This window comes from Osmerus mordax, chromosome 21 (assembly GCF_038355195.1).
Source record: "Osmerus mordax isolate fOsmMor3 chromosome 21, fOsmMor3.pri, whole genome shotgun sequence".
Lineage (NCBI taxonomy): Eukaryota > Metazoa > Chordata > Actinopteri > Osmeriformes > Osmeridae > Osmerus > Osmerus mordax.
Window position 1 is genome coordinate 12,758,179 of NC_090070.1, and position 26,527 is coordinate 12,784,705.

At 48.0% G+C, this 26,527-nt stretch overlaps 4 protein-coding genes across 9 annotated transcripts; 3 read left to right on the plus strand and 1 right to left on the minus strand.

Moving 5' to 3' along the window:
- The first annotated feature begins 597 nt into the window (after nt 1-597).
- LOC136965082 (zinc finger protein 23-like) lies at nt 598-3,731 on the plus strand. The gene is made up of 3 exons (XM_067259080.1): nt 598-951; nt 1,816-2,157; nt 2,626-3,731. Exons 1-3 carry the CDS (start codon nt 759-761, stop codon nt 3,591-3,593), a joined length of 1,503 nt encoding a protein of 500 aa, XP_067115181.1. The 5' UTR covers nt 598-758; the 3' UTR covers nt 3,594-3,731.
- Nucleotides 3,732-5,988: 2,257 nt separating this feature from the next.
- On the plus strand, nt 5,989-8,091 carry si:ch211-278p9.3 (ribonuclease inhibitor). The gene is made up of 5 exons (XM_067258957.1): nt 5,989-6,155; nt 6,747-6,917; nt 7,072-7,221; nt 7,530-7,579; nt 7,928-8,091. Exons 1-5 carry the CDS (start codon nt 5,989-5,991, stop codon nt 8,089-8,091), a joined length of 702 nt encoding a protein of 233 aa, XP_067115058.1.
- A 1,833-nt stretch (nt 8,092-9,924) lies between these two features.
- On the plus strand, nt 9,925-21,648 carry LOC136965057 (dynamin-2-like). 4 transcript variants are annotated; one of them, XM_067259046.1, is made up of 20 exons: nt 9,925-10,093; nt 11,589-11,662; nt 12,240-12,389; nt 12,605-12,808; nt 13,145-13,243; nt 13,372-13,532; nt 13,976-14,118; nt 14,230-14,365; nt 14,483-14,550; nt 14,878-15,016; nt 17,095-17,181; nt 17,264-17,334; nt 17,690-17,750; nt 18,149-18,259; nt 18,647-18,756; nt 19,059-19,170; nt 19,756-19,923; nt 20,087-20,313; nt 20,522-20,749; nt 20,925-21,648. In XM_067259046.1, exons 1-20 carry the CDS (start codon nt 9,933-9,935, stop codon nt 20,992-20,994), a joined length of 2,580 nt encoding a protein of 859 aa, XP_067115147.1. In that variant the 5' UTR covers nt 9,925-9,932; the 3' UTR covers nt 20,995-21,648. The 4 variants fall into 4 exon arrangements, with proteins under 4 accessions (XP_067115147.1, XP_067115150.1, XP_067115148.1 ...); XM_067259049.1 differs by having other exon boundaries at nt 20,928-21,648; XM_067259047.1 differs by lacking the exon at nt 14,878-15,016 and adding an exon at nt 15,891-16,029.
- On the minus strand, nt 21,581-26,474 carry tmed1b (transmembrane p24 trafficking protein 1b). Of its 3 annotated transcripts, none has more exons than XM_067259107.1 (5): nt 26,191-26,474; nt 23,506-23,603; nt 23,214-23,403; nt 22,851-23,018; nt 21,581-22,337 (listed from the first exon to the last, which is right to left on the minus strand). In XM_067259107.1, exons 1-5 carry the CDS (start codon nt 26,386-26,388, stop codon nt 22,287-22,289), a joined length of 705 nt encoding a protein of 234 aa, XP_067115208.1. In that variant the 5' UTR covers nt 26,389-26,474; the 3' UTR covers nt 21,581-22,286. The 3 variants fall into 3 exon arrangements, with proteins under 3 accessions (XP_067115208.1, XP_067115209.1, XP_067115210.1); XM_067259108.1 differs by having other exon boundaries at nt 22,826-23,018; XM_067259109.1 differs by having other exon boundaries at nt 22,795-23,018.
- Between the last annotated feature and the right edge of the window lie 53 nt (nt 26,475-26,527).

The following is a 26,527-nucleotide window of genomic DNA, read 5'->3' on the forward strand; positions in this document are numbered from 1 at the left end:
CACAACGTCAACTAGGTGGTTTATTGCTTACACTATGACATAGTTTTATACAGGTTTTCATTCACTATATACATTTTCTATGTACACAGTGGTGCACACACTATCAGAATTGTATAGTGATATATTGATACAGACATTATTCTGGGTTATATTCCAAGCAAGGACAGTTGCTTATTTTGATGCATCAATGTACATTAGGCCTATATTGTGTGTTACCTGTGTTTTAATTATACATTGTTATGACTTATTCTGTAACTGTACACTATGAGTTATGATTACATCTACATAAACGTGTCTGAAATGGTCTGACATTTACTATGTCGGTTTAAATAGTCATTTTAGATTTTGTCGTGGAAGTTAGACTTTAATGACTGTAACGACATAAAGCCTTAAATGGTCAACATCCGCTACAACAGGGGGCGCTGTTGTCTACGTTGTCAGAGAACGGTGAACTCATCACCGGAAAAGTTTGTCCTAGTCCTAGTGCAGGAAGCGCTATGCTAACGTCTTGTATATAAGTATATGCTAACGTCGTCCATAAGCGGAGTGGCTACAGTTGGTATGAATGTAGAAGGGAAGTTTGAAAACTGGCAATTACTGGAGTCTGATCTGCACGTGTTGCTTATTTACAAGCGATGTAGGGAGAAGGAAAGGAGAGAGTTGTTGTGGGGTTCGCAAAGTTAACTAGTTCACTTGTCAAGGAAGAGAGAAAGGGGGGTTAGTCAGATGCTAATAGCTAACCTCATGAGATTCTCAAAATGTCTGTCCTAGACGTGTTTAAGGAACGCATCTGTGCGCGACTAACATTGACAGCTTTGGAGATATTCAGAGAATTTGAAAAAACGCTTTTTGGGTACAAAGAACAAATCTCTCGTTCCAAGGAAGAGAGCGCGCGAATACAACGGCTTTTGGACGCTGTTACTAAACCTTATATCAAACTACACCGAACAGGTAAGACATTTATACTTCAATATTATAATCTCCATCGTCCAGAATGTCTTCGTTGTTTCAAGTGGCTCGGACAGACCCAAGTGTTTGTATTAAAACCTTTCGCATTTAGCTACTCCAGTTTTCAGCAATCAGTAGAGGAGACAAAAGTTTAAATCCTGACAGAAGATTCAGGACAGCGTCAATGAAGTCATTTCCTTTTCCATTGTGCATGGCAATCAATTGTACAATAAGGGTTATGCCATATACTTTATATCATAGATGTATATAAAGGCTAGATGTCTCGTCCGCGTTGCCGGTGTTGTCACCCAACTGGTTTCCACGCTAACTGGTTCCCCAGCTGTGCGTTCACATATCAGTCTTCCTCTATCACTCGATAGGCTATTTTGATCGTATTTTTTGGGATGGGAGCGACGTTCTTGGTATGAATTTTTTATGTGGTGTCAGAAGGAGCTGTGTCTGTTTACTGTCTGTTTTACAGAATACGGAAGTGTTTTCCGCATAATAAAGTAAAATAATAGGGAGTCAGGTGGCTGAGCGGTTAGGGAATCGGACTAGTAATCAGAAGGTTGCAGGTTCAATTCCCGGCCGTGTCAATTGACGTTGTGTCCTTGGGCAAGGCACTTCACCCTACTTGCCTCGGGGGGAATGTCCCTGTACTTACTGTAAGTCGCTCTGGATAAGAGCGTCTGCTAAATGACTAAATGTAAATGTAAACTCCTATTGGCTGGACTAATTGTTCACCACGCCTATGGCGTGCCATGGGTAGCTAACCAAGTGTTAATCTGAGATGACTTCTTGTTCACAGCGACGCTGTCCTGAACATCCTCTCAGGAGAAAAAATGTTGTCTCCTCTTCTGTCCCCAGATGTGCAGCAGTTCTCTCTCCCGGAGCCCCCACAGATTAAAGAGGAACAGGAGCTGTGGACCAGTCAGGAGGAAGAGCAGCTCCAAGGACTGCAGTCTGAAACCACAGACTCCATACTCACCCAGGAATCAGAGTTTTCAAACTTAACAATGTCCAAATTATATATGATGAGAGAATTTTTCAGTGAGCGACTAACAACAGCAGCTTCAGAGATTTTCAGAGCCATTGAAATAACGGTTGCTGAGTACAAAGAAGAAATCTCACGTTCCAAAGAGGAGAGCGCGCGGATACAACGTCTGTTTGACGTTGTTACTCAACATGACGGCAAGCTACACAGAACAGGTTCGACATTCATACCTTCAAGTTATTATATGCTGTGTAAAATACTTTAATGTAGGAGGGGGGGTAACGAAATAGGAAAGGAGAAGTCTGAGGTTGCATCATGACATGGTTCACAGCGTCCATCCAACATTTCATATTTTTCTCAAGTCTTTTTCTTAGGTCAAGTCTTCTTGACAGAGGTGGTTAGATCTTGTCACAGCCTCCTGTAACATCTGCGTGTTACTGCAGAGTCATATCTGCACTAAGAACGTTGTAGTTAGGAACTGGTGTGTAACATGTTATAAACATGGCACGGTGGCCTGTTTACAATGTCTTAAAGTCATACTATCGTCTTGGGTCTTCCTCCATGTTGGGGTCATGGGAGGTGACACCACCACACCCTGCTACGATCACCACCACTGGTCTAGTTTTAGCTGACAGACATGTTGAGTTGCAGAATAATTAAGTAGATCATATTTCCCCCCCCAGAAGTGCAGCAGCTCTCTTTCCTGGAGCCCCCACAGATTAAAGAGGAACAGGAGCTGTGGACCAGTCAGGAGAAAGAGCAGCTCCAAGGACTGCAGTCTGAAACCAAAGACTCCATACCCACTTCTTCCAGTGTGGGACATGACTGGGATCAGGAGGGCTCCTCTGAATGTTCACATCTTGACCAAGCTGTCCAAGTGGACAACAGAGAAGGAGACTCTCTACCCACCAACACAACTGAGGAGCAAATCAAAGCAGAGCCACATGTACAAGACTTTGCAGCACCAGAACCAGACAGTGACCCTCAGCCCCTCTCTGTTGTAGCTCCAGACTGTCCTGCAGCTCAGAGTTTGGAGGAGGAGGAACATGGAGGAATGATGCCTTTGCTAGAAATGGTCAAATCAAGCAGAAAAAGAAAGAACACTCTTCCCATGGAAGGCATGCCACAGGGCAGTCACACAGGAGATAAACCTCATCAGTGTCTAGAATGTAAGAAGAGCTTTACTTTGAAGCAAACTTTGCTTAATCATATGATAATACACACTGGAGATAAACCATTTCAGTGTCAAGAATGTAAAAAGAGTTTTAGATGGCAGTCATCCATGGTTACTCACATGAGAATACACACAGGAGAGAAACCATATCAGTGTCTCGAATGTAACAACACTTTTAATAAGAAATCTACTCTGGTTGGACACATGAGGACACACACAGGAGAGAAACCGTATCAGTGTAAAGAATGTAACAAGAGCTTTAGATGGCAGCCTAATTTGATAACTCACATGGTAATACACACAGGAGAAAAACCGTTTCAGTGTCAGGAATGTCACAAGAAGTTTCGCTGGCAGCCTAATATGATTACTCACATGAGAACGCACACTGGAGAGAAGCCGTTTCAGTGTCAGGAATGTAGCAGGTGTTTTTCTCTTAAATGTAATCTGATTAAACACATTAAGGTGCATACGAGGTAAACCATATCGGTGTCAGTGTTGTAACAACACTTTCAGCAGGGATAACCTTTTTGGCAGCGTATATGAGGACACAGGAGAGGCAGCGTATATGAGGACGCACAGGAGAGGCGGCGTATATGAGGACGCACAGGAGAGGCAGTGTATATGAGGACACCCAGGAGAGGCAGCGTATATGAGGACACAGGAGAGGCGGCGTATATGAGGACACAGGAGAGGCAGCGTATATGAGGACACAGGAGAGGCGGCGTATATGAGGACGCACAGCAGAGGCAGCGTATATGAGGACGCACAGGAGAGGCAGTGTATATGAGGACACCCAGGAGAGGCAGCGTATATGAGGACACAGGAGAGGCAGTGTATATGAGGACACAGGAGAGGCAGTGTATATGAGGACACAGGAGAGGCAGTGTATATGAGGACGCACAGGAGAGGCAGCGTTTATGAAGACACAGGAGAGGCGGCGTATATGAGGACACAGGAGAGGCGGCGTATATGAGGACACAGGAGAGGCAGTGTATATGAGGACGCACAGGAGAGGCAGTGTATATGAGGACACCCAGGAGAGGCAGCGTATATGAGGACACAGGAGAGGCAGTGTATATGAGGACACCCAGGAGAGGCGGCGTATATGAGGACGCACAGGAGAGGCGGCGTATATGAGGACACAGGAGAGGCAGTGTATATGAGGACGCACAGGAGAGGCGGCGTATATGAGGACGCACAGGAGAGGCAGCGTATATGAGGACGCACAGGAGAGGCAGTGTATATGAGGACGCACAGGAGAGGCAGTGTGAAGTATTGTAAAACTTTATGATGTTTAGTCAACGGCAGCCAATCCTTCTGGGCCTCGCTTCAGGAGTATCATCACTAGTAAATATTACAAAACAAATTAAACTGGTATCAGTATGTGAGATCAGTTATTTTCATGACGTAAGAAACAGGCTGTGTGTCTATGTGAAGCCAGGTGGATGGTGCTCCTGAAGGTGAACATGCTTTGAAACAAACTGGAGAAGATAAAGGATGTAACAATGAATTACTGTGTGGCTGATGTCACTGTCCTGTAACTGTTAGAATCACTTTAATGAATGTTTTTATTCACTTGAACATGATATTGATGTGCTAATTAAAAACAAACATTTTCAGAAAGCTAAAGTTCTTAATATAATCATAATACCAAAACAGATGAGACAAATCTTCTGTTTGGAGACCACAAAAGGAGCCGTTGACATCAGTCACCAGAGATAAACCTTTTAACAAAAGACCTTGTAGGATAACACCGACTTATAATTTTATAAGACACTTTTACTTTATTGTAAAATAAAAAATGATAACGCCCACCCAATCTTTTGCTGCTGTTTACATGTCTGTTCCAACAATCGATAGGGTTAAGACAAGAAACAACCTCAAGCTTAAATAAAGGCTGAAAATTCATGTTAATGTGTAAAAACGTTTTAGCACAGTAAGGGTTAAAAGTGGGTAACATAGTCATCAGTTTAATTATACGGTGAATCATAAGAAGGTAACTTATTCATAGAAAGTTAAACCCTTTTATGGTTAATAAAAACAAAATGATTGTGTCATGATTCATGAACCTGTTGAACTTTCCTACTACGTCGATAGTCGTCTTAAAAAGGATACTCATCGAGGACAAGCGAAAGACCACGTTTTTAACTCACGCCTAAACTGTACTTGGGATACATCATCGGTCGATAGTTCATTCGAGATTCGAGTTTATTCGAAAAAGTCCATCTGTCTCCTCTCCAATAGGTAGGTCGACAATTAAAACGCCTTTGTGGTTTTGAATGTTGTAGCGAAAACAGAATTTCTTTGAGTGAGATTTGTTGACCAAAACAAACTTTCAAAACAAAATTATAAAGCCCTACTAGTCTTATTTTCCTAGTTTTATTGTTAAACACTATCATTTACTTAAGAAACATTGCAATCATGTCTGTAAAACAAACCACGTTTCAACTTTGAACACATTGTTGGACAGTTGGTTAGTTTGACATGGTCACCCTGAGAGCCAGTTATGAAGCAGTATATTTTAGTTCAGTTGTTTTACAGACCACTCACAGTCCTTCAGATACAGTGTAGGACACAGAAGGTAGGAGAGATGGGGAGGTTGTTTGAATGTATATAAGTCTGCCACTCATAGTTACTATTAGCTGGTTTACCATAGTAACCATTCAAAGGCACACTAACACTACAAAATGATCTGTGAAAACAGAAAGAGTATTATCTTTATGTACAAGTATCAGGAAAAACACTTAACACAGGTATGACAGAAGTGTGGATGGAATGTGAATCTGGGCTGCCAATAGACCTCCAGTCAACAGTCTGAACCACTTCACCACACTGCAGCTCATTAATGTTGTGTTTCTACAGACTGACTGACATGTATCTCAGACATGAGGACTGTGCATCACTGGCCTCCTTCCTCCAGTCACCACACTGTCCTCTGAGAGAGCTGCACCTGGAGAGGGTTAATCTGTATGCTGGTGATGGCCAAAAGGTTGTCCTTGCTGCCCTGAGAGGTCCACACAGTAAACTGGAGACACTGAGGTCAGTACCTTCACATTAAGTCTTCACATTAAAACAACCCAGTACACATTGATAGACAGTAGGGTTGGGTAATATGAAGAATACATCAGCAATCAACGGTTGGCTGAATCCATTGCAGTGGATTTTTTTCACGAGACTCTGTTTTTTACATTTAACTATTTAACCATTTGTTTTGGTTATCTAAATGTACTTTAGCGAAAGTATTTAAAATAAATGGCTGGTCAACTTGGCCTCTTGCAATTGAGGTGGCTGCTGCTGTCAGTGGTTCAGTACTGAGTTTAGCAGGATAATACACTTGCAAATAGTGAAAACCGATCCGTACAGATGACGGATCACCTACTGTCAAATTGCCAAAAACAGATCGGCTATCGGCGTTAGATGCAGTGATGGTTGATGATACGAAAATGTGCTCCTATTTCCCAATCCTAATGGACAGGCTGTCACAGGCAGAGGATTTTATAATGAACATGATCATGTTATACAAATACCATGACCATGAATGCATTTGAACTTTTATGCCATAATTGTATTATAACTCCTGTCAACTAGTTCATCTTCATGTTGTCATGTGTTTCCTCATGTCTGATGTAGGTTGAACAGGTGTGACCTGATGGAGGACAGTTGTAGAAAGCTTTTTTCAGCTCTCAGCTCAAACTGTCACCTGAGAGAGTTGGACCTGAGTCACAACGACCTGCAGGATTCAGGAGTGAAGCTGCTCTCTGATGGACTGAAGAGTCCACACTGTAGACTGAAGATCCTGAGGTCAGTGATCAGACACACATGGAACCAGACAGGGACACATAGACCATGTTGAAGAAGTAAATGTATGTCTGTCAGCAATGTACCCAGTGATGTCAACAACACCCACCAGCAGAGGGCAGCAGTGTTGTAATGTCCTGATGACTTCTCTCTGCAGGCTGTCGTTCTGTGGAGTCACAGAGGAAGGCTGTGCTTTTCTGGCTTCAGCTCTCAGCTCAAACTGCCCCCTGAGAGAGTTGGACCTGAGCTTCAATCACCCAGGAGACACAGTTCTCTCTGGTACACTCTGTAGACTGGAGAAACTCAAGTTAGTCCCTGATACATTCCTCTTCATATGCCAGGTTTAATGCTGAGTAGTAGTTGATTATTATAGAATGATGATTTGTTGAGGTTCTGGTCGCCTGGTTACAGAAGCTGTTTGTGTTTCTACGTTCTCTGTGTTTGTCATGTTGGTCTGAGAACAGTCAGGTCCTGATATTGAGTTCTTACTGTCACTCTTCACACACAACCAGGTCCCTTTACTTTGGTAATCATCTCTATTCCTGACCACTCTTCATACACAGGCTGTGTGTGTGTGTGTGTATGTCACTGTCTGTTCCTCTCTGTCTCCCACAGGGTGGACCACAATGAAGAGATCTGGGTGAAACCACAGCTGCTTAAGAAGTGTAATTACTGTTTTGTACATCAGTACATCCAACATTGAGATTGATATTGTGTTAGAATTGGTCCTCACAAGCATACATTCTGACAGATTTAATTACTGACACACAGAGAAACTCACTCTCTCCACTCACACACATACACACACGCAAACAATGGCAGTTAAACTCTCACTGCGTCACTATGTTGCTCGTCAGTAATGCTTCCACTCTTACTGGGTTAAATCCCAGAATCCTCTGACTGAAAATCACACATGACCATCTGACAGAAACAACCTCTCACTCACTGACAAGATGGAAATGTAAACATTCAGACACACAGCTCTGATCCAGCCTCTCTGCTCTGTTCTATAGATGCCTGTGATCTCACACTGGACCCAAACACAGCTCACAGAAAACTCTCTCTGTCGGAGGACAACAGGAGGGTGGAGGTGAAGCCGCGGCCGTATTCCTTTAAGCTAGGGAAGTTTGTTGGAGAGGAGGACCATCCATATCCTGATCACCCAGAGAGACTTTAATACATTACAGGTTCTGTCCACCCAGCAGAGTAGGAGTTTACCTGGACTGGCCAGCTGGCGTTCTGTCCTTCTACAGCGTCTCCTCTGACACAAGGACCCACCTGTACACATTCAACACCACTTTCTCTGAGCCCCTCTACCCAGCGTTTAGGTTGTGTAAAGTGGCACTAGGCTTAAGACATGGTGGTTCTCCCTCCTCAATGTCCTTGTGCCAGGTAGAGTAGTTCCTCCTGGAGGAACACAACACAGGCTTCCATGGAAACATCCCCGCTCCTGTTGTTCATGTGTGTGTATGGGAACAGAACATCACACACATCAGAAGAACACACACACATCAGAACAAACACATCAGAACATCACACACACACACACAAGATAGTATACACACACACACACACACTGTAAACGGCAAGGCCGAGCCTACAGACTGTAGTTAAGTCACTTCATAATCTGGACCCTCTAGTTGCATATTTGTGTGCTGCCTTTCCTTCTTGCTGTGTCTCCACAACTATGTATTACAGTTGGTGTTGGGCTGGTCTTAGGACACCAGTAACCATGACTACAGGTACGGAGGTTGTCCCAGACCAGTGTAGATGGTGATGATCCCTCTGTAACCATGACTACAGGTATGGAGGTTGTCCCAGACCAGTGTAGATGATGATGATCCCTCTGTAACCATGACTACAGGTATGGAGGTTGTCCCAGAGCAGTGTAGATGATGATGATCCCTCTGTAACCATGACTACAGGTATGGAGGTTGTCCCAGACCAGTGTAGATGATGATGATCCCTCTGTAACCATGACTACAGGTATGGAAGTTGTCCCAGAGCAGTGTAGATGATGATGATCCCTCTGTAACCATGACTACAGGTATGGAGGTTGTCCCAGACCAGTGTAGATGATGATCCCTCTGTAACCATGACTACAGGTATGGAGGTTGTCCCAGACCAGTGTAGATGGTGATGATCCCTCTGTAACCATGACTACAGGTATGGAGGTTGTCCCAGACCAGTGTAGATGGTGATGACCCCTCTGTGGTCGTGAGGATATGAAGGCTTCTGTTCCTTTGACTGGACGACCGGAGACTCTGGTGTTACATGTGTGGTTGATCTAATGTGTAATACTGTCAACATGTTACTTAGGGTTGATTAAGGTTACTATGATGTAATATTGGATGTCAATGTGTATGATACATTAAAGAATGCATGATATCTGATATTGTAATTGAATGTACTTTCTATTGTTTATTATAGACCCCATTAAAACTCTTCTTTATCCAAATATTTTAACATTTATGGACATTATATATTACCTTAAACAATAGCTGGAGGTGATACTGTTAAATAAACATCCCCAGCTGCCGCGGCCGCAAGAATACTTCATCTTTTCCCCAGAAGTGACGCCCTCTCCAGTTCTGTGTGGCGAGTGAAGCGAGTAATATGAGAAGACGATGGGCGTGGCTTCGGCTCCTTCCAAAGGTCTGCTGACAGGATAGCGACGGCTGGAGTAAAGTCAGTTTCTATGGGGTTTTCTCGTAAAGTCTCTACCATGTTTTTTTTTCCTGGACGATTGCACTGTTGAAGCCCTAGCCACGACAACTCATTCACATTAGATACAAGTTTAAAAAATATAGTTTTTGAAACCGCGGACTACTTCGATTTGTGTGAAGAAACGCAAGCCTAGTCTGGCACTTGAGTAGGTGGATCTCTCTCTCTTCCCCTCTCTCTCTATCTATCTCTCTCGCTCTCTCTCCCCCCCCCCCTCTCTCGCTCTCTCGCTCTCCCGGGGCGGAGTGTGAGTATCTTAGCGTCGAGGACAGCGAGACTAGCGGGAGTGCAGACATGGGGAACCGGGGGATGGAGGATCTGATTCCCCTTATTAACAAACTCCAGGACGCCTTCAGCTCCATCGGGCAGAGCTGCAACCTCGACCTGCCGCAGATAGCTGTGGTCGGCGGCCAGAGCGCTGGGAAGAGCTCGGTGTTGGAGAACTTTGTCGGAAGGTGGGTTGTCGCGTATAACTCATAAAAGTATCGTCGTAATTGTTGGTGTTTACTTGACAAAGGGTGCAATCATTTATCGTGCAGTTACCGTTAATTCAAGATTGGAGTGGAAAAAATGCCACATAAGCAATTCTCTCTCTCCCTTCCTCTCTCTACCTCCCCCAATCCTCTCTCCCACTTCCTCTATCTACCTCCCCCCATCCTCTCTCTCCCTTCCTCTCGGCGGCACTGCTCTCGCTACCTCGTCTCGGAAGCTCTCCGAGTTTTCCGTTATGGAGCTAGCGGTAGATGGCCTGTTCGAGAAAAGGGGTCTCATGGTGTCCGCGGATGTTGTGCGCAGGCAACACGCTAATACAATTTGCGGGGTTGGGAGTTGAAAGTACTTTAACATCGCTCTTTTAGATATTGTTTACGCAGAGCTCCACATCTGGACCCCTCTCAAAGGCCGTCCCAGCTACCCCAACCACAGCTACAGTCCTTATTGAGAGAATCTCAAACCTGAATATTATTTTTTGACAACTTTGTAAACACCATACCGGCTTCGCTGTTGCTTCCGTGTGTTCACATGTCACACCTGCTGACCTGTCAAACATTAGCCCGGGATGAGAGTGTGTGACTTTGTATGATTGTGTGTGTACTAGTGGGTGTATGAGTAAGTGTGTGTGTGTAACTGAGTATGAGTGTGTGTAGCACTGCAAGTGTGTGTGGGGGTGGGGGTGGTAGGGGGCAGGGGGGCACAGAGAGACTGTGGGCTCTGGGTTGATTCATCCTCACCAGGAAGACAGCGAGGCCATTGATGAGGCAGGATGGTCGTGATGTCACACGCTGTGATGTCATGCATGCGAGTGATTGGATGGAGTTCCAGAAAGTGGAGGCGGAGGAAGGGGAGGAGTTTCTGTTCATCGTCCACATCTTCCTGTCTGCTTGGTCAGCAACAGACTAGCAGGGAAATGTGTTGGGGGGAGGGAGGGAGGGAGTGTTAGTGACTTGTTATCTCAAGCTCCTCTCTCATTTCTTGTTTATGACCTGGACACACACACACACCCATACACACACACTCACACACATACATACACACCCATACACATTTGTAATTCAACTGTTGTTTTGGCAATATGAACATTGAATTGAGATTGAGAAGCAGAAAGCAACAGGGGGAGTGAGAGATTGACTTGAGATTGAAAGAAAGAAGGATGTGTTTGTAGAAGATCTATAATGAACAGGAGAGTAAGTTAATCTCTTCCCTGCTACCTGTATCTCATCAATAACACATTGGAATCAAGCAGAGTGCTGTGTGTGTGTATACGGTCTGGTTCTTGTAAAATGATACCTCCCTCCTCCTCCCCCTCCTCCCCCCCCCCACCTCCTCCCCCCTCTTCCTCCCCCTCCTCCCCCCTCCTCCTCCTCCCCCCTCTTCCTCCCCCCCTCCTTCCCCCCTCCTTCCCTCCTCCTCCTCCCTCCTTCCCCCCTCCTTCCCTCCTCCTCCTCCCTCCAGAGATTTTCTTCCTCGAGGGTCTGGTATCGTCACTCGTCGTCCGCTCATCCTCCAGCTGGTCAACAACCAAGCAGGTGAGACACACACACTGTGATTCTCATAGAACGCACACACACACACACACACTGTGACTCTCATAGAACACACACACCCCTACACACACACACTGTGACTCTCATAGAACACACACACACACACACACTGTGACTCTCATAAAACACACACACCCCTACACACACGCCCCTACACACACACACTGTGACTCTCATAGAACACACACACACCCCTACACACACACCCCTACACACACACACTGTGACTCTCATAGAACACACACACCCCTACACACACCCATGAACATGCACACCCTCAAACAGAACACCCACACCTACACACATCCACACACACTCAAACAGAACACACACACCTACAAACATCCACACACACTCAAACAGAACACCCACACCTACAAACATCCACACACACTCAAACAGAACACCCACAAACAAAAGAAAGGAGGAACAATTCTTTTAGAACAAACAAGCTGCAACATGCTGTAATGACTGTCTCCCTCTCTCTCTCTCTCCCCCTCTTTGTCTCCGCTTCTCTCTCTTTCATCCCTCCTTCATCCCTCCCCCCCTCCCCTCCCAGAGTATGCAGAGTTCCTCCACTGTAAGAGCAGGAAGTTTGTGGACTTCGAGGAGGTTCGTCAGGAGATCGAGGCAGAGACTGACCGCCTGACCGGATCCAACAAGGGCATCTCTGCTGTCCCCATCAACCTCCGAGTGTTCTCCCCTAACGGTAACACACTCACACACACTCACACACACACACTGACACACACACACTCACACACACACACACACACACTCACACACACACACACTCACACACACACACTCACACACACACTCTCTCTCTCTGCTGTCCCCATCAACCTCTGAGTGTTCTCCACCAGCTGATACACACACAATGATAGACCACTCTTTGTTGACCTTTGAACCCCATCCTCCCAGTTCTGAACCTGACCCTGATCGACCTGCCGGGAATGACCAAGGTTGCCGTGGGCGACCAGCCGGTGGACATTGAGCAACAGATCAGGGAGATGCTGATGCAGTTCATCACCAAGGAAAGCTGCCTCATCCTGGCCGTAACCCCCGCCAACACAGACCTGGCCAACTCTGACGCCCTCAAGATCGCCAAGGAGGTCGACCCGCAAGGTTTGTGTGTGTTACAGTTTTGTGAGTGAGTGTGTGGGTGGGGAGGGAGGGATGGATTCAGAGAGTCAGATGGCTGAGTGGTTAGGGAGTCGGGCTATTAATCAGAAGGTTGCCGGTTTGATTCCCGCCGTGAAAAATGACGTTGTGTCCTTGGGCACTTCACCCTACTTGCCTTTGGGGGAATGTCCCTGTACTTACTGTAAGTCGCTGTGGATAAGAGCGTCTGCTAAATGGCAAAAACAGACCTCTTAGATCATGACCTCTGAGACCTCTCTCTCACTCCCCCCCCCCCCCCCCTCTCTCTCTCTCTCCTTCTTTCTCTCTCTCTCTCACCAGGGTTAAGGACCATAGGTGTCATCACCAAGCTGGACCTGATGGACGAGGGAACGGACGCACGAGACATCCTGGAGAACAAGCTGCTGCCGCTACGCAGAGGTACACACACACACACACCCACACACACAAACACACACACAAGCTGCTGCCGCTACGCAGAGGTACACACACACACTTATATACACACACACGTGCACAAGGTGTGATGGTGGTGCTGCCCCCTGCAGGCTACATCGGGGTGGTGAACCGCAGCCAGAAGGACATCGACGGCAGGAAGGACATCAAGGCGGCTCTGGCAGCAGAGAGGAAGTTCTTCCTGTCGCACCCTGGATACAGACACCTGGCTGAGCGCATGGGCACCCCTCACCTGCAGAAGACCCTCAACCAGGTCTCTCTCACACACACACCATCTACATTTACATTACATTTAGTCATTTAGCAGACGCTCTTATCCAGAGCGACTTACAGTAAGTACAGGGACATTCCCCCGAGGCAAGTAGGGTGAAGTGCCTTGCCCAAGGACACAACGTCAGTTGGCATGACCGGGAATCGAACTGGCAACCTTCGGATTACTAGCCTGATTCCCTCACCGCTCAGCCACCTGACTCCCCACACACACACACCATCTATACACACACACACCATCTATATACACACACCATCTATACACACACACACCTTATATACTCACACACACCATCTACACACACACCATCTATACACACACACCTTATATACACACACACACCATCTATACACACACACACTCAACACTTTCAACACCCTTCTTCTTCCCCCCCCCCCCCCTCCATCACCCCTCCTCCTCTCCAGCAACTGACCAATCACATCCGGGACACGTTGCCGGGGTTACGCAGCAAGCTGCAGAGCCAGATGCTGTCCCTGGAGAAGGAGGTGGAGGAGTACAAGAACTTCCGCCCCGACGACCCCACACGCAAGACCAAGGCCCTGCTGCAGTGAGGAAACACACACACATGCGCACACACACTCTCACACGCACACACACACACTCGCGCACACACACACACATTCAGACACACACTCTCACACTGCCCTTCCCACCCCAGGATGGTGCAGCAGTTCGGGGTTGACTTTGAGAAGTGCATCGAGGGGTCAGGTGACCAGGTTGACACTGCCAACCTATCAGGAGGAGCCAAGATCAACCGCATCTTCCACGAGCGCTTCCCATTCGAGCTGGTCAAGGTAGTCCCGCCCTCTCATTCCCATTGGAGCGTCAGGGTGGCCCCTCATTGGCCTGCCTGTCACAGTATAAAATGCCAAAACAATCATGCGTTAATATAATATTAATATATGTGTCAGATGGAGTTTGATGAGAAGGAGTTGAGGAAGGAGATTAGCTATGCCATCAAGAACATCCACGGAGTCAGGCAAGTAGAGACCCTGTCTGCCTGTCTGTCTGTCTGTGTCTGTCTTTCTGTCTGTGTGTGTGTGTCTGTCTGTCTGTGCCTGCCTGTCTGTCTGTGTGTCTGTGTCTGCCTGTCTGTCTTTCTGTCTGTGTGTGTGTCTGTCTGTCTGTCTGTCTGTCTGTGCCTGCCTGTCTGTCTGTCTGTCTGTGTGTCTGTCTGTCTGTGTCTGCCTGTCTGTCTGTGTGTCTGTGTGTGTGTGTATCTGTCTGTCTGAATGTTTGTCTGTCGGTGTAACTGTCTACCTGTCTGTCTGCCTACATGTCTGTCTGCCTGCCTGTGTATCTGCAGGACAGGCCTGTTCACCCCTGACCTGGCCTTCGAGGCCATAGTGAAGAAGCAGATCGTCAAGCTCAAGGAGCCATGTCTGAAGTGCATCGACATGGTTATTCAGGAACTGGTCAACGTGGTCCGACAGTGCACCAATAAGGTACTGCATGCAGCATGGTTGGTCTGGCAAGGAGCCAATGAGGTGCTGCATGCAGCATGGTTGGTCTGGCAGGGAGCCAATGAGGTGCTGCATGCAGAATGGTTGGTCTGGCAGGGAGCCAATGAGGTGCTGCATGCAGCATGGTTGGTCTGGCAGGGAGCCAGTGAGGAGCATCATGGATCCTGATTGGTCAGGCAGTGGACCAAGCAGGTACTGTGGGAAGCTTGTTGGTATCGAGCAGTGAACTTAAAGCTTTGTGGGTCCTGATTGGTCAGGCAGTCAACCAGTAAGGTGCACCATTTATCCTGATTGGTCAGGCAGTGAACCAATGAGGTGTTTAATAATGGTGACCGCACATGCAGCCATTTCTCTGGTGTGGCTGAAGCCATTTGTTGTTGGTGTGTGTTAGTCTCGTCATCTTCCATTGGCTAGGCTTAGCCTGGGGATCAATGGTCATGTGACTTGGCCAGGAAGTGGTGGAAAGTTCCACCAATCACAGGCAGAAAGAGTTATTCATTTCCTGTTCCTGTTTTGGAAGGACAGTTCCTGCAGCTTTTCTTGGTGTACACGTCTGACAATCTAAAACTAACTAAACTAAACAAAAACACGTGTTTCCTTTTTCCTTTCTCCTCCCTGCTCCTGTCATCTGTTGTTTTCTCCCCCTCTCTCCCTTTCTCCCTCTCTCCATTTAGCCTCTATTTTCTCTCCCTTCCTCTCTTCTCTCATCCTCATTCTCCTTCCATCCCCCCCCCCTTTACACACACGCACACTACCTACCCCCCTCCCCCCCAACAAATACAACACGCCCCCCCACCCTCCTCCCACCCCCCTGATAATGAACAACAACTACAACTCCCACAATCCCCGGCGGCAGGACGGGCCTGTTCACCCCTGACCTGGCCTTCGAGGCCATAGTGAAGAAGCAGATCGTAAAGCTCAAGGACCCGTGTCTGAAGTGCGTGGATCTGGTGATGTCAGAGCTAGCCGCTCTCATCAGGAAGTGCACGGAGAAGGTAAACAAGGAAGACTCGACAGATGGAGGGATGGAGAGATGGAGGTGTGGAAGGATGGATGGATGGAAGGATGGATGGAGAGATGGAGGGGTGGAAGGATGGATGGAGAGATGGAGGGGTGGAAGGATGGATGGAGGGGTGGAAGGATGGATGGAGAGATGGAGGGGTGGAAGGATGGATGGAGAGATGGATGGATGGAGAGATGGATGGATGGATGGAGAGATGGAGGGGTGGAAGGATGGATGGAGGGAAGTGGGGAGCAACGTGTGTGGTGTGTGTGTGTTGTTGTGTGTGTGTGTGTGTTGTTTGTTTGTTTGTTGTTGTGTCCTCCCCTGCTGACCCTCCCTACACACAGTCGTCGATCCATCAGTCGAACGATCTAACCCGAGCGTCTCCCTGGTGATCCCCCCTCCCCTCACCGTCCATCCCAAACCCCTCCCCTTCCTTCACAAGCCCCTCCCAATCCCAGCCCTTCCCCTTTCTCAGTCCATTAACCAATCACATTTGATTTGTTTTGAAATCCCTCAAGGCTCCACCCCCTTCGCACCCCTGCAGCCTAGTGATTGGTGGCGTAACATCCCTTCAACCAATGACAGCGCTTGTCTGGTCACAGCGGCTGCGTCTTCTAACCCTTCGTGTCTCTTGTAGAGGGAAGATTTTAGGTGTCGCACCCTCTGTCCTTCACATCTGACACAACCTTACCTCTGACCCCCCCAACCCTCTCCACACACACACACCCCTACCCTCTCCACACACACACCCCTCCACAACCCTCTCCACACACACCCCTACCCCCACCCACCTTCCTGTCACTTTGCAACGGGCCAATCAAAATGCTTCTTCTGTCTCTGTGACTTTTGTACCCTGACCTCCGCTCTCTTACCCCTGCCCCACCCTAACACCTGCTGCTTAACACAATTACTCACTTAATATTTGTAAATCCAGTCAACTACTTTGGGTGCACTTGATTGTGTGTGTGTGTGTGTGTGTGAGAGAGAGAGAACTGCATGTCTCTTCAGTGGTTGTCTGTATGTACAGTACAGCAGTGTGTGTGTGTGTCCTCAGCTTGGCTCCTACCCCAGACTAAGAGAGGAGACGGAGAGAATTGTCACCACCTACGTCAGAGAGAGGGACAGCAAGACCAAAGACCAGGTGAGAGAGAGAGAGGAGGGATGGAGAGCGAGGGAGAGGAGAGGAGGAGGGTTGTAATGTGTGTGGTGTGTGTGTGTTTCAGGTTCTGCTGTTGATTGACATTGAGCTCTCATACATCAACACCAACCATGAGGATTTCATCGGCTTTGCAAAGTATGTTCACCCTCCTCCTCTCCTCCTCCTCCTCTTCCTCCCCTTTCTGCTCAAGTGCTTGAGATTGCTGTCTGTTTTTCTCTCTCCCCCTCTGTCTCTCTCCTTCCACTCTCTCTCTACCTCTCTCTCTCTCATTCCACTCTCTCTCTCTCATTCCACTCTCTCTCTCTCTCTCTCTCTCTCTCTCTCTCTCTCTTCTCTCTCTCTCTCTCTCTCTCTCTCTCTCTCTCTCTCTCTCTCCCCCTCTCTCTCTCTCTCCTTCCACTCTCTCTCTACCTCTCTCTCTCTCATTCCACTCTCTCTCTCTCTCTCTCTCTCTCTCTCTCTCTCTCGCTCTCTCTCTCTCCTTATTCAGTGCCCAGCAGAGAACAGCAGCTAATGCTACCATTAATAAGAAGAGAGTCATGCCCAACCAGGTACAGCTGTTTCAGAATCTCTCTCCCTCTTTCTCTCTACCTCTCTCTCTCCCTCTCTCTGTCTTTCTCTCTTCTCCTATCTCTCCCTCTCTGTTTTTCATCTATTCTCTCTTTCACTTCCCTACATCCCTCTCTTCACCCCTCTCCTTTCTTCCCCCCTCTTTCTAACAATGTGCTTGTGCACGTGGGTGGGTGTGTAGATGATTGGGTGTGTAGATGTGTATGTGTTTTTGTGAGTGTGTGTGTGTGTACTCATGCTGTCTGTCTCCCTGTAATAGCCTGCCAGAGGCAGGGAGGAGGAGCAGGTGATACAACATCTGTGTGCGTAACACGTGTGTGTAGCATGTGTGTGTGGACTCCCCTCTGTCCCACAGTAATGGACTGTTCCTGTGTGGCAGGTGATCCGGAGGGGCTGGCTCACCATCAACATCAGCATCATGAAGGGGGGGTCCAAGGACTACTGGTTTGTCTTGACGGCAGAGTCTCTGTCCTGGTACAAGGATGAGGAGGTGTGTGTGTGTGTGTGGTGTGTGTGTGGTGTGTGTGTGTGTGTGTGTGTGTGTGGTGTGTGTGGTGTGTGTGGTGTGTGTGTGTGTGTGTGTGTGTGTGGTGTGTGTGTGGTGTGTGTGTGTGTTGGGGCGGGGGTGCATGTGGAAAGTCTCTTGCCTATATCTAACTGTGTGTGTGTGGTGTGTGTGTGTGGTGTGTGTGTGTGGTGTGTGTGTGTGTGTGTGTGTGTGTGTGGTGTGTGTGTGTGGTGTGTGTGTGTGTGTGTGTTGGGGCGGGGGTGCATGTGGAAAGTCTCTTGCCTATATCTAACTGTGTGTGTGTGTGGTGTGTGTGTGGTGTGTGTGTGTGGTGTGTGTGGTGTGTGTGTGTGTGTGTGTGTGTGTCAGGAGAAAGAGAAGAAGTACATGCTGCCTCTGGACAACCTGAAGCTGAGAGACGTGGAGAAGGGCTTCATGTCAGCTAAACACATCTTCGCCATCTTCAACACGGAGCAACGGTGTGTGTCTGTGTGTCTGTGATACAGAAAAATACAATATACAATGGAGTCAGATGGCTGAGCGGTTAGGGAATCGGGCTATTAATCAGAAGGTTGCCGGTTCGATTCCCCGGCTGTGCAAATGACGTTGTGTCCTTGGGCAAGGCACTTCACCCGACTTGCCTCGGGGGAATGTCCCTGTACTTACTTTAAGTCGCTCTGGATAAGAGCGTCTGCTAAATGACTGTATGTAAGATATTTATTTCAGTTACCCTTTTTGCTTGGCCTATTATCGTGTGTGTGTGTGTGCGTGTGCGTGTCAGGAACGTGTATAAGGACCTGCGTCAGATCGAGCTGGCCTGTGACTCTCAGGAGGATATGGACAGCTGGAAGGCCTCTTTCCTCAGAGCAGGAGTCTACCCTGAGAGGGACCAGGTACACACACACACTTCAGAGCAGGATTCTACCTTGACAGGGACCAAGTACACACACACACACACACCTCAGAGCAGGAGTCTACCCTGAGAGGGACCAAGTACACGCACACACACCACACACACATCACACACACACAGCAGAGTACCATCTCCCAGTCTCCCTCCAGGTAGAGAGTGAGGATGTCCTGTCTCCCTCCGGGTAGAGAGTGAGGATGTCCTGTCTCCCTCCAGGTAGAGAGTGAGGATGTGCTGTCTCCCTCCAGGTAGAGAGTGAGGATGTCCTGTCTCCCTCCAGGTAGAGAGTGAGGATGTGCCGTCTCCCTCCAGGTAGAGAGTGAGGATGTGCCGTCTCCCTCCAGGTAGAGAGTGAGGATGTCCTGTCTCCCTCCAGGTAGAGAGTGAGGATGTGCCGTCTCCCTCCAGGTAGAGAGTGAGGATGTGCTGTCTCCCCCCAGGTAGAGAGTGAGGATGTGCCGTCTCCCTCCGGGTAGAGAGTGAGGATGTCCTGTCTCCCTCCAGGTAGAGAGTGAGGATGTGCCGTCTCCCTCCAGGTAGAGAGTGAGGATGTGCTGTCTCCCTCCAGGTAGAGAGTGAGGATGTCCTGACTCCTAGCGACAGCGTCTCCATGGACCCTCAGCTGGAGCGGCAGGTGGAGACCATCAGGAACCTGGTGGACTCCTACACCGGCATTGTCAACAAGGCCGTCCGAGACCTCATGCCCAAGACCATCATGCACCTCATGATCAACAGCGTACGCCCGTCTCTCTCTCCCCCTGTCTCTCTCTGTCTCTCCCTCTTTCTCTCTCTCTCTCTCCCTCTGTCTCTATCTCTCTCTCTCTCTGTCTCTCGCTCTTCTTCGTCTCTCTCTTTCTATCTCTCTCTCTCTCTCTAACCTCTCTCTCCCTCCTCACCAGGCTAAGGACTTCATCCACTCCGAGCTTCTGGCGTACCTGTACTCCTCCGGGGACCAGAACAGCCTGATGGAGGAGTCATGTGACCAGGCCCAGCGCCGTGACGACACTCTGAGAATGTACCACGCTCTCAAAGAAGCGCTGCACATCATCGGTGACATCACCACCACCACCGTCTCCGCCCCCCTGCCCCCGCCCGTGGACAACTCTTGGATGGCCAAGGAACCCAGGTACACACCCACACACACACTAGCATACAGTATATACATACACACACACTAACATACATACAGAATTAATAGTTAACACGTCCATCTCCCCCTCCCTCCCTCCCCATCTCCCCCCCTCCCTCCCCATCTCCCCCCCTCCCTCCCCATCTCCCCCTCCCTCCCTCCCCATCTCCCCCTCCCCCCCTCCTTCCCTCCCTGTCTCCTCCAGCCCCCCCCCTGCTGCCCGCCCCCCGCCTGCCTCTGCCCCCGCTCCCAGTCGCCCCCCAGCAGTGAGAGGCTCCACCCCCGGTCCCCCTCCCCCCCTGAACCCTGCCTCCACCCCGGCCTACATCACCCCTCCCATCCCCTCCCGACCCGGGCCCCCCCCGGAGCTCCAACCCCAGGTCCCCTCCAGGCCGGCCCGCATACCTCCCGCCTTGCCGCCCGGCATCCCCAGGTAAGAGCTCCTGTCCTGGGCTTGGCTGGCCCAGACAGACCCCTGCCTCTGGTGGAGGGGTGGTGATGGTTCCTGTAGCGCATGTGACTCCTGATAATCTCCATCACATTTCTCTCATTTCCCCCCCCCCCCCCTTTGCCCCCTCCTCTCCCCCCTCCTCGTCTCTCTCGTGCAGCAGAAGACCTCCAGCAGCTCCCAACCGTCCCACCATCATACGACCTTCAGAACCCTCCCTGCTGGATTAGACACACACATACTGTACACACACACACATCCGTGCACATACATGCACCTTAACACATACGCACTTAAAATCACACACTCACCATTATACACACACAGCCTGCAAACGATCCATTCGATCTGTTGTGTTTGATAATAGATTGTTTATTGATTAGGAAGTCTGCAAGCTTTGTTTTATCTATTGCCTATGTAATGCAAATACCTTGTAATCCAATAGTATTATTATTGAAAACTGTTGTCTGCTTCAGTGCAGAAACACTTTGTACTTCTGACATTTGTGACATTTAACTGACTGAATGAACAGAGCCCCCCAAACCCAGTCTCCTCCACCACACACTAACCCTAACCCTAACCCCAAACCCAGTCTCCTCCACCACACACTAACACTAACCACACACTTTTCATATACATCGTAAACATGACTTTACGCCCTGGAGAAGAAGTTGACCCCCCCGATTATTGTATAATTCGCACTTCGATTCAAAGCCTTTTAAAATTCAAAACATTATGCCATTAATTTGCTTGTGAAAGTGTGTGAAAGTGTGTGTGAGTGAGGTTACAAATACAATAAAGCACAGCAAACAATAATAGATGTGAATCAAATCTTTTTATTGTGTAAAAACAATGAAATAAAATTCATTAACTGCCATGGCAGTGCGTAGATGTGTTTGTCATTATCCCTTTAAAAGTACAATCATAGGTCTCGACCACACTGCCCACGTGATCAATAAACTAAACATACATTTCCATGGTAAACGTTACACTGGCCTTGCTAAATTTACAATGATTACACATTCAGTAAACTTGACGTTGACTGTAAACTTTAATACATGTTCCACTAACTTTATGTTGGCCTCTATACCTGTGGATTATAAAATCTATCAGATCACACAGGGCATCATGGGAAATGTGCAAAAGGGAAAGCTAAAAAGTTTGAGACTCACTCACAGTAAAAACCACATACCCCCCTCGTACATCTACAATCCTTCTGTCATTCTCTACATATCAGCATAGGCACGTTCACCATCATCAGTAACTCCCTAAACCATGCAGTGTGATTGGTTGTTCAGTGGCATACAGCGGGGCAGTGGGCCAATGGAAAAAGAGGGGGAGGGGAGGGGCGTGGCTCTACAAGGTGTTCCAAGTCAAACTAACCCAACATGACTGGGTGAGGGGTTAAAGGTCATCGCAACCCACCCAAGGCACCGTGTAAACTGAGATGACAAACGTCCTCCTCTGGCTCCTACTCTTCCTGTCTCCGCTGTGCAACAACGCTCACTGAGTGGGCGTGGCTCTAGGTACAGACACGCCTCTTGTCGTCAAAGAGCCGGCGAACAGTGTAAACCTGGGGGGGGAGAGGGGAAAGAGAGAGGGATGGAGGGGTAGATAAAGAGCCATTAGATTTGTCTTTAAACAAGTGCAGTGCATACTAAGGTGTAGGGGGCCGTCAGAACAGCGTACTAAGGTGTAGGGGGCCGTCAGAACAGCGTACTGAGGTGTAGGGGGCCGTCAGAACAGCGTACTAAGGTGTAGGGGGCCGTCAGAACAGCGTACTAAGGTGTAGGGGGCCGTCAGAACAGCGTACTGAGGTGTAGGGGGCCGTCAGAACAGCGTACTGAGGTGTAGGGGGCCGTCAGAACAGCGTACTGAGGTGTAGGGGGCCGTCAGAACAGCGTACTAAGGTGTAGGGGGCCGTCAGAACAGCATACTGAGGTGTAGGGGGCCGTCAGAACAGCGTACTAAGGTGTAGGGGGCCGTCAGAACAGCGTACTGAGGTGTAGGGGGCCGTCAGAACAGCGTACTGAGGTGTAGGGGGCCGTCAGAACAGCGTACTAAGGTGTAGGGGGCCAGGGCAGACCTGGGTGCCAGCCACAGCCAGTAGCAGCAGCAGGCTGGAGCAGGACCAGAAGGAGACCCTCCACAGGTTGTCTTCCAGAAGGTTCCGGTCTCGGGCTTCGAAGGCCCTCAGAACAGTCTGCATCTGACGACTCCTCTCCAGACGCCTGTGGATGGAGTCCAGGGACTCCTGGAGGAGGGAGGAGGGGGAGGAGGAGAGAGAGAAGGGAGAGAGGGAGGGAGGAGGGGGAGGAGGAGGAGAGAGAGAATGGAGAGAGGGAGAGAGAGGGAGGAGAGAGAGAAGGGAGAGAGGCATTATGGAACGAGACTTCCAGAAAGTTAAAGAGAGGGATGAGAGGGGGAGGGCCTCTAGCCTGTCACTCACCCTGATATCGTCCAGCTTGTACTCCAATTGGCTACCCTCCGGCGTCCCAAGCCCCGCCCACTCGTCGTCCCCGCCCACTTCCCCAGCCGGCCCCTCCAAGATCACCTCGAAGAAGACGGACTTCTCGGAGAAACGGCTGAAGCTGTTGTCGAAACAGATCTGATAGTCGCCTTCTTCTGTGAAATCCACCCTAAAACAGCCAATGAGAGAAGTTGATGTTAGAGCGTCGATCAATCAGAGGGACAGGACAGACACCAGTGAGGGGATTCTGACCAATCGGGAGGTTTCTTACATGTGAATGCCGTCTGATTGGCGGAGCTCTGAGATGATATAGAAGCCCTGAGGAGAGAGGATGGTGAAGTCTACGTCCATCCCTGCTCCTGCGATGACCTGGACACACACACACACACACACACACACCTGAAACCTCCTAAACACATCGACTGTTACTGAGAAGGGTTGTTACTGTACTTAATTTTTCTGGTATCAGTACTTTACTTTTTACTATTTATTTTTTACTTTCACTCCCACATGCTTTCCATTAATTTTCAATGGAGCCAAGCGAATCGCTTGCGTGGTGCATTGTGGGTAGCGACACGATTCAAGCAATTCGAGTTGAGATTTTCTCAACTTTATGCAAATGAGGAGCGATTTTCGCTAGCAATGGCCAATCGGAGTGTTTTCTTGTTGCTCGTAACATAGCAACCATGGTAAACATTTCTAGCTTTCACTTTCAAGATGGAGGAGAAACTAATCGCTTGCGTGGCTGCATATCCAGTCCTGTACGATACGTCTCTGTATTTGTACAGAGACATGAATAAAAAGAATGAGGCCTTGCCGACGTTGTCGATGCTCCTGATGGTGTTTTCGTACTTTTAAATTCAGTCTTGTCACATTACGTAACTTCATTCTGTGGCAACTAGCTAGCTAGCCCGGCTGGGACTCCCTTGTCGTATCGACAGATTAGCAGAGACTTCGAGTAATATAATAAAACGTTTTTACACATGTCAACGTATATGTCTATTAAACAGTTTTGAATTGTAGAGTTGTATTTTGATTGATATTGAGAGTACATAACCCCAAGTCTGAACACTGTGTCATGATGTTATACGAACTACTAAAGTGACTTTAGAGAACTAGCTTACAACTCTGCGTTAATCTGTCTGACACGCCCCCGAGCGTGGTGCATTGTGGGAAGGCGAGCGATGACAAGCGATTTGCGTCGCTGCAGTGGACATGCACCGTTACGTTGTAATTACACTGCTACTGTTATTACACCGTTATTACAGTTTTTACACACAGTTGTGTTGTTAGCTCACTGTTGTTACACTGTTTTTATAACCCCTTTGGTCATTTCATCCAAAACACACATACTAACCCCTTTGGTCATTTCATCCAAAACACACATACTAACCCCTTTGGTCATTTACCCCAAAACACACATACTAACCCCTTTGGTCATTTACCCCAAAACACACATACTAACCCCTTTGGTCATTTACCCCAAAACACACATACTAACCCCTTTGGTCATTTACCCCAAAACACACATGCTAACCCCTTTGGTCATTTACCCCAAAACACACATACTAACCCCTTTGGTCATTTACCCCAAAACACACATGCTAAACCCTTTGGTCATTTACCCCAAAACACACATACTAACCCCTTTGGTCATTTACCCCAAAACACACATACTAACCCCTTTGGTCATTTACCCCAAAACACACATACTAACCCCTTTGGTCATTTACCCCAAAACACACATGCTAACCCCTTTGGTCATTTACCCCAAAACACACATGCTAACCCCTTTGGCCATTTCATCCAAAACACACATACTAACCCCTTTGGTCATTTCATCCAAAACACACATACTAACCCCTTTGGTCATTTCATCCAAAACACACATACTAACCCCTTTGGTCATTTCATCCAAAACACACATGCTAACCCCTTTGGTCATTTCATCCAAAACACACATACTAACCCCTTTGGTCATTTACCCCAAAACACACATACTAACCCCTTTGGTCATTTACCCCAAAACACACATACTAACCCCTTTGGTCATTTACCCCAAAACACACATACTAACCCCTTTGGTCATTTACCCCAAAACACACATACTAACCCCTTTGGTAATTTACCCGAAAACACACATGCTAACCCCTTTGGTCATTTACCCCAAAACACACATGCTAACCCCTTTGGCCATTTCATCCAAAACACACATGCTAACCCCTTTGGTCATTTCATCCAAAACACACATGCTAACCCCTTTGGTCATTTCATCCAAAACACACATGCTACAAGAATACATGTGTATATTCACACTAAACCAAACATGCACTGCTGCGTCAGGCCACCTTTTGTCCCGTATTTCAGTGACAAAGTTGGCATTCCAAAGAGTGACATTAAAACAGGTTGTAGTAATGGCTTCGTTTTAATTAAGTATATGTCAGAGCCCATACTTCTTTACTTTAAATTGAGTGAAAAAGTGTAGTCAGCACTTCAACATTCACCACAGGCTTTTTAATCATAAGTATACTTGAGTGAAGGATGTGTGTACTTTTGCCATCTCTGATTGTCAACGCCCCTTGCAACTCTCCGCCTCTCTCTGCACCTGCCAGGCCAGTCTAGAAAGGGTTAACGGCTCCTTTTATCATATTTGTTAACTATACACCCACTTGGCAAACATCCTTGCGCTTGAAGATGGTAAGGTATTAGCTTAGGATGCCTTCAAGCTAGGTAAACGTCAAAACGTCCATGCACCGGACATTCGCTAGCTAAACCCAGAAACCCCAATTATTTCGATTTAAAACGATAAGAATATGAGTTTAGTTAACTAATATTGTCCTATCAAGCGTTACCAATTTAGCAGTAAATAGCTATGTGATTAGGAAAACTGGGTGGTTTACTTTAGGAATGACACGTCTTCACTCTAGCCTCTATAAGATGATGCTTCATGTCTCACCTGATACTCGACCTCCATCGTGCCTCCCTTCGTAGCCGTCTGGTAAAAGCATTCGCTTCTTCCGGCTGGAAGTAGAAACGTAAACTCTTGGCTTTGCCCAAACGCACGGACCGGTTGTAAGCACAATGTAACCACGGTTACTGCCACAAACAGATACCCTGTTTCCGTCCTCCGCGCTTTCCAAAGACGAGAATCCATGGCTGCGATTTTAACACCTAAAGCCCTTTTTTAAGGTATTGCGTCAGGGAGGCTGCTACTAGCTAACTTTCCATCTCTCCTGGTTACGAGGCAGTCTTGTTTCCGCAAATGAACTTTCCTACCCCGCAATTGGATGGGA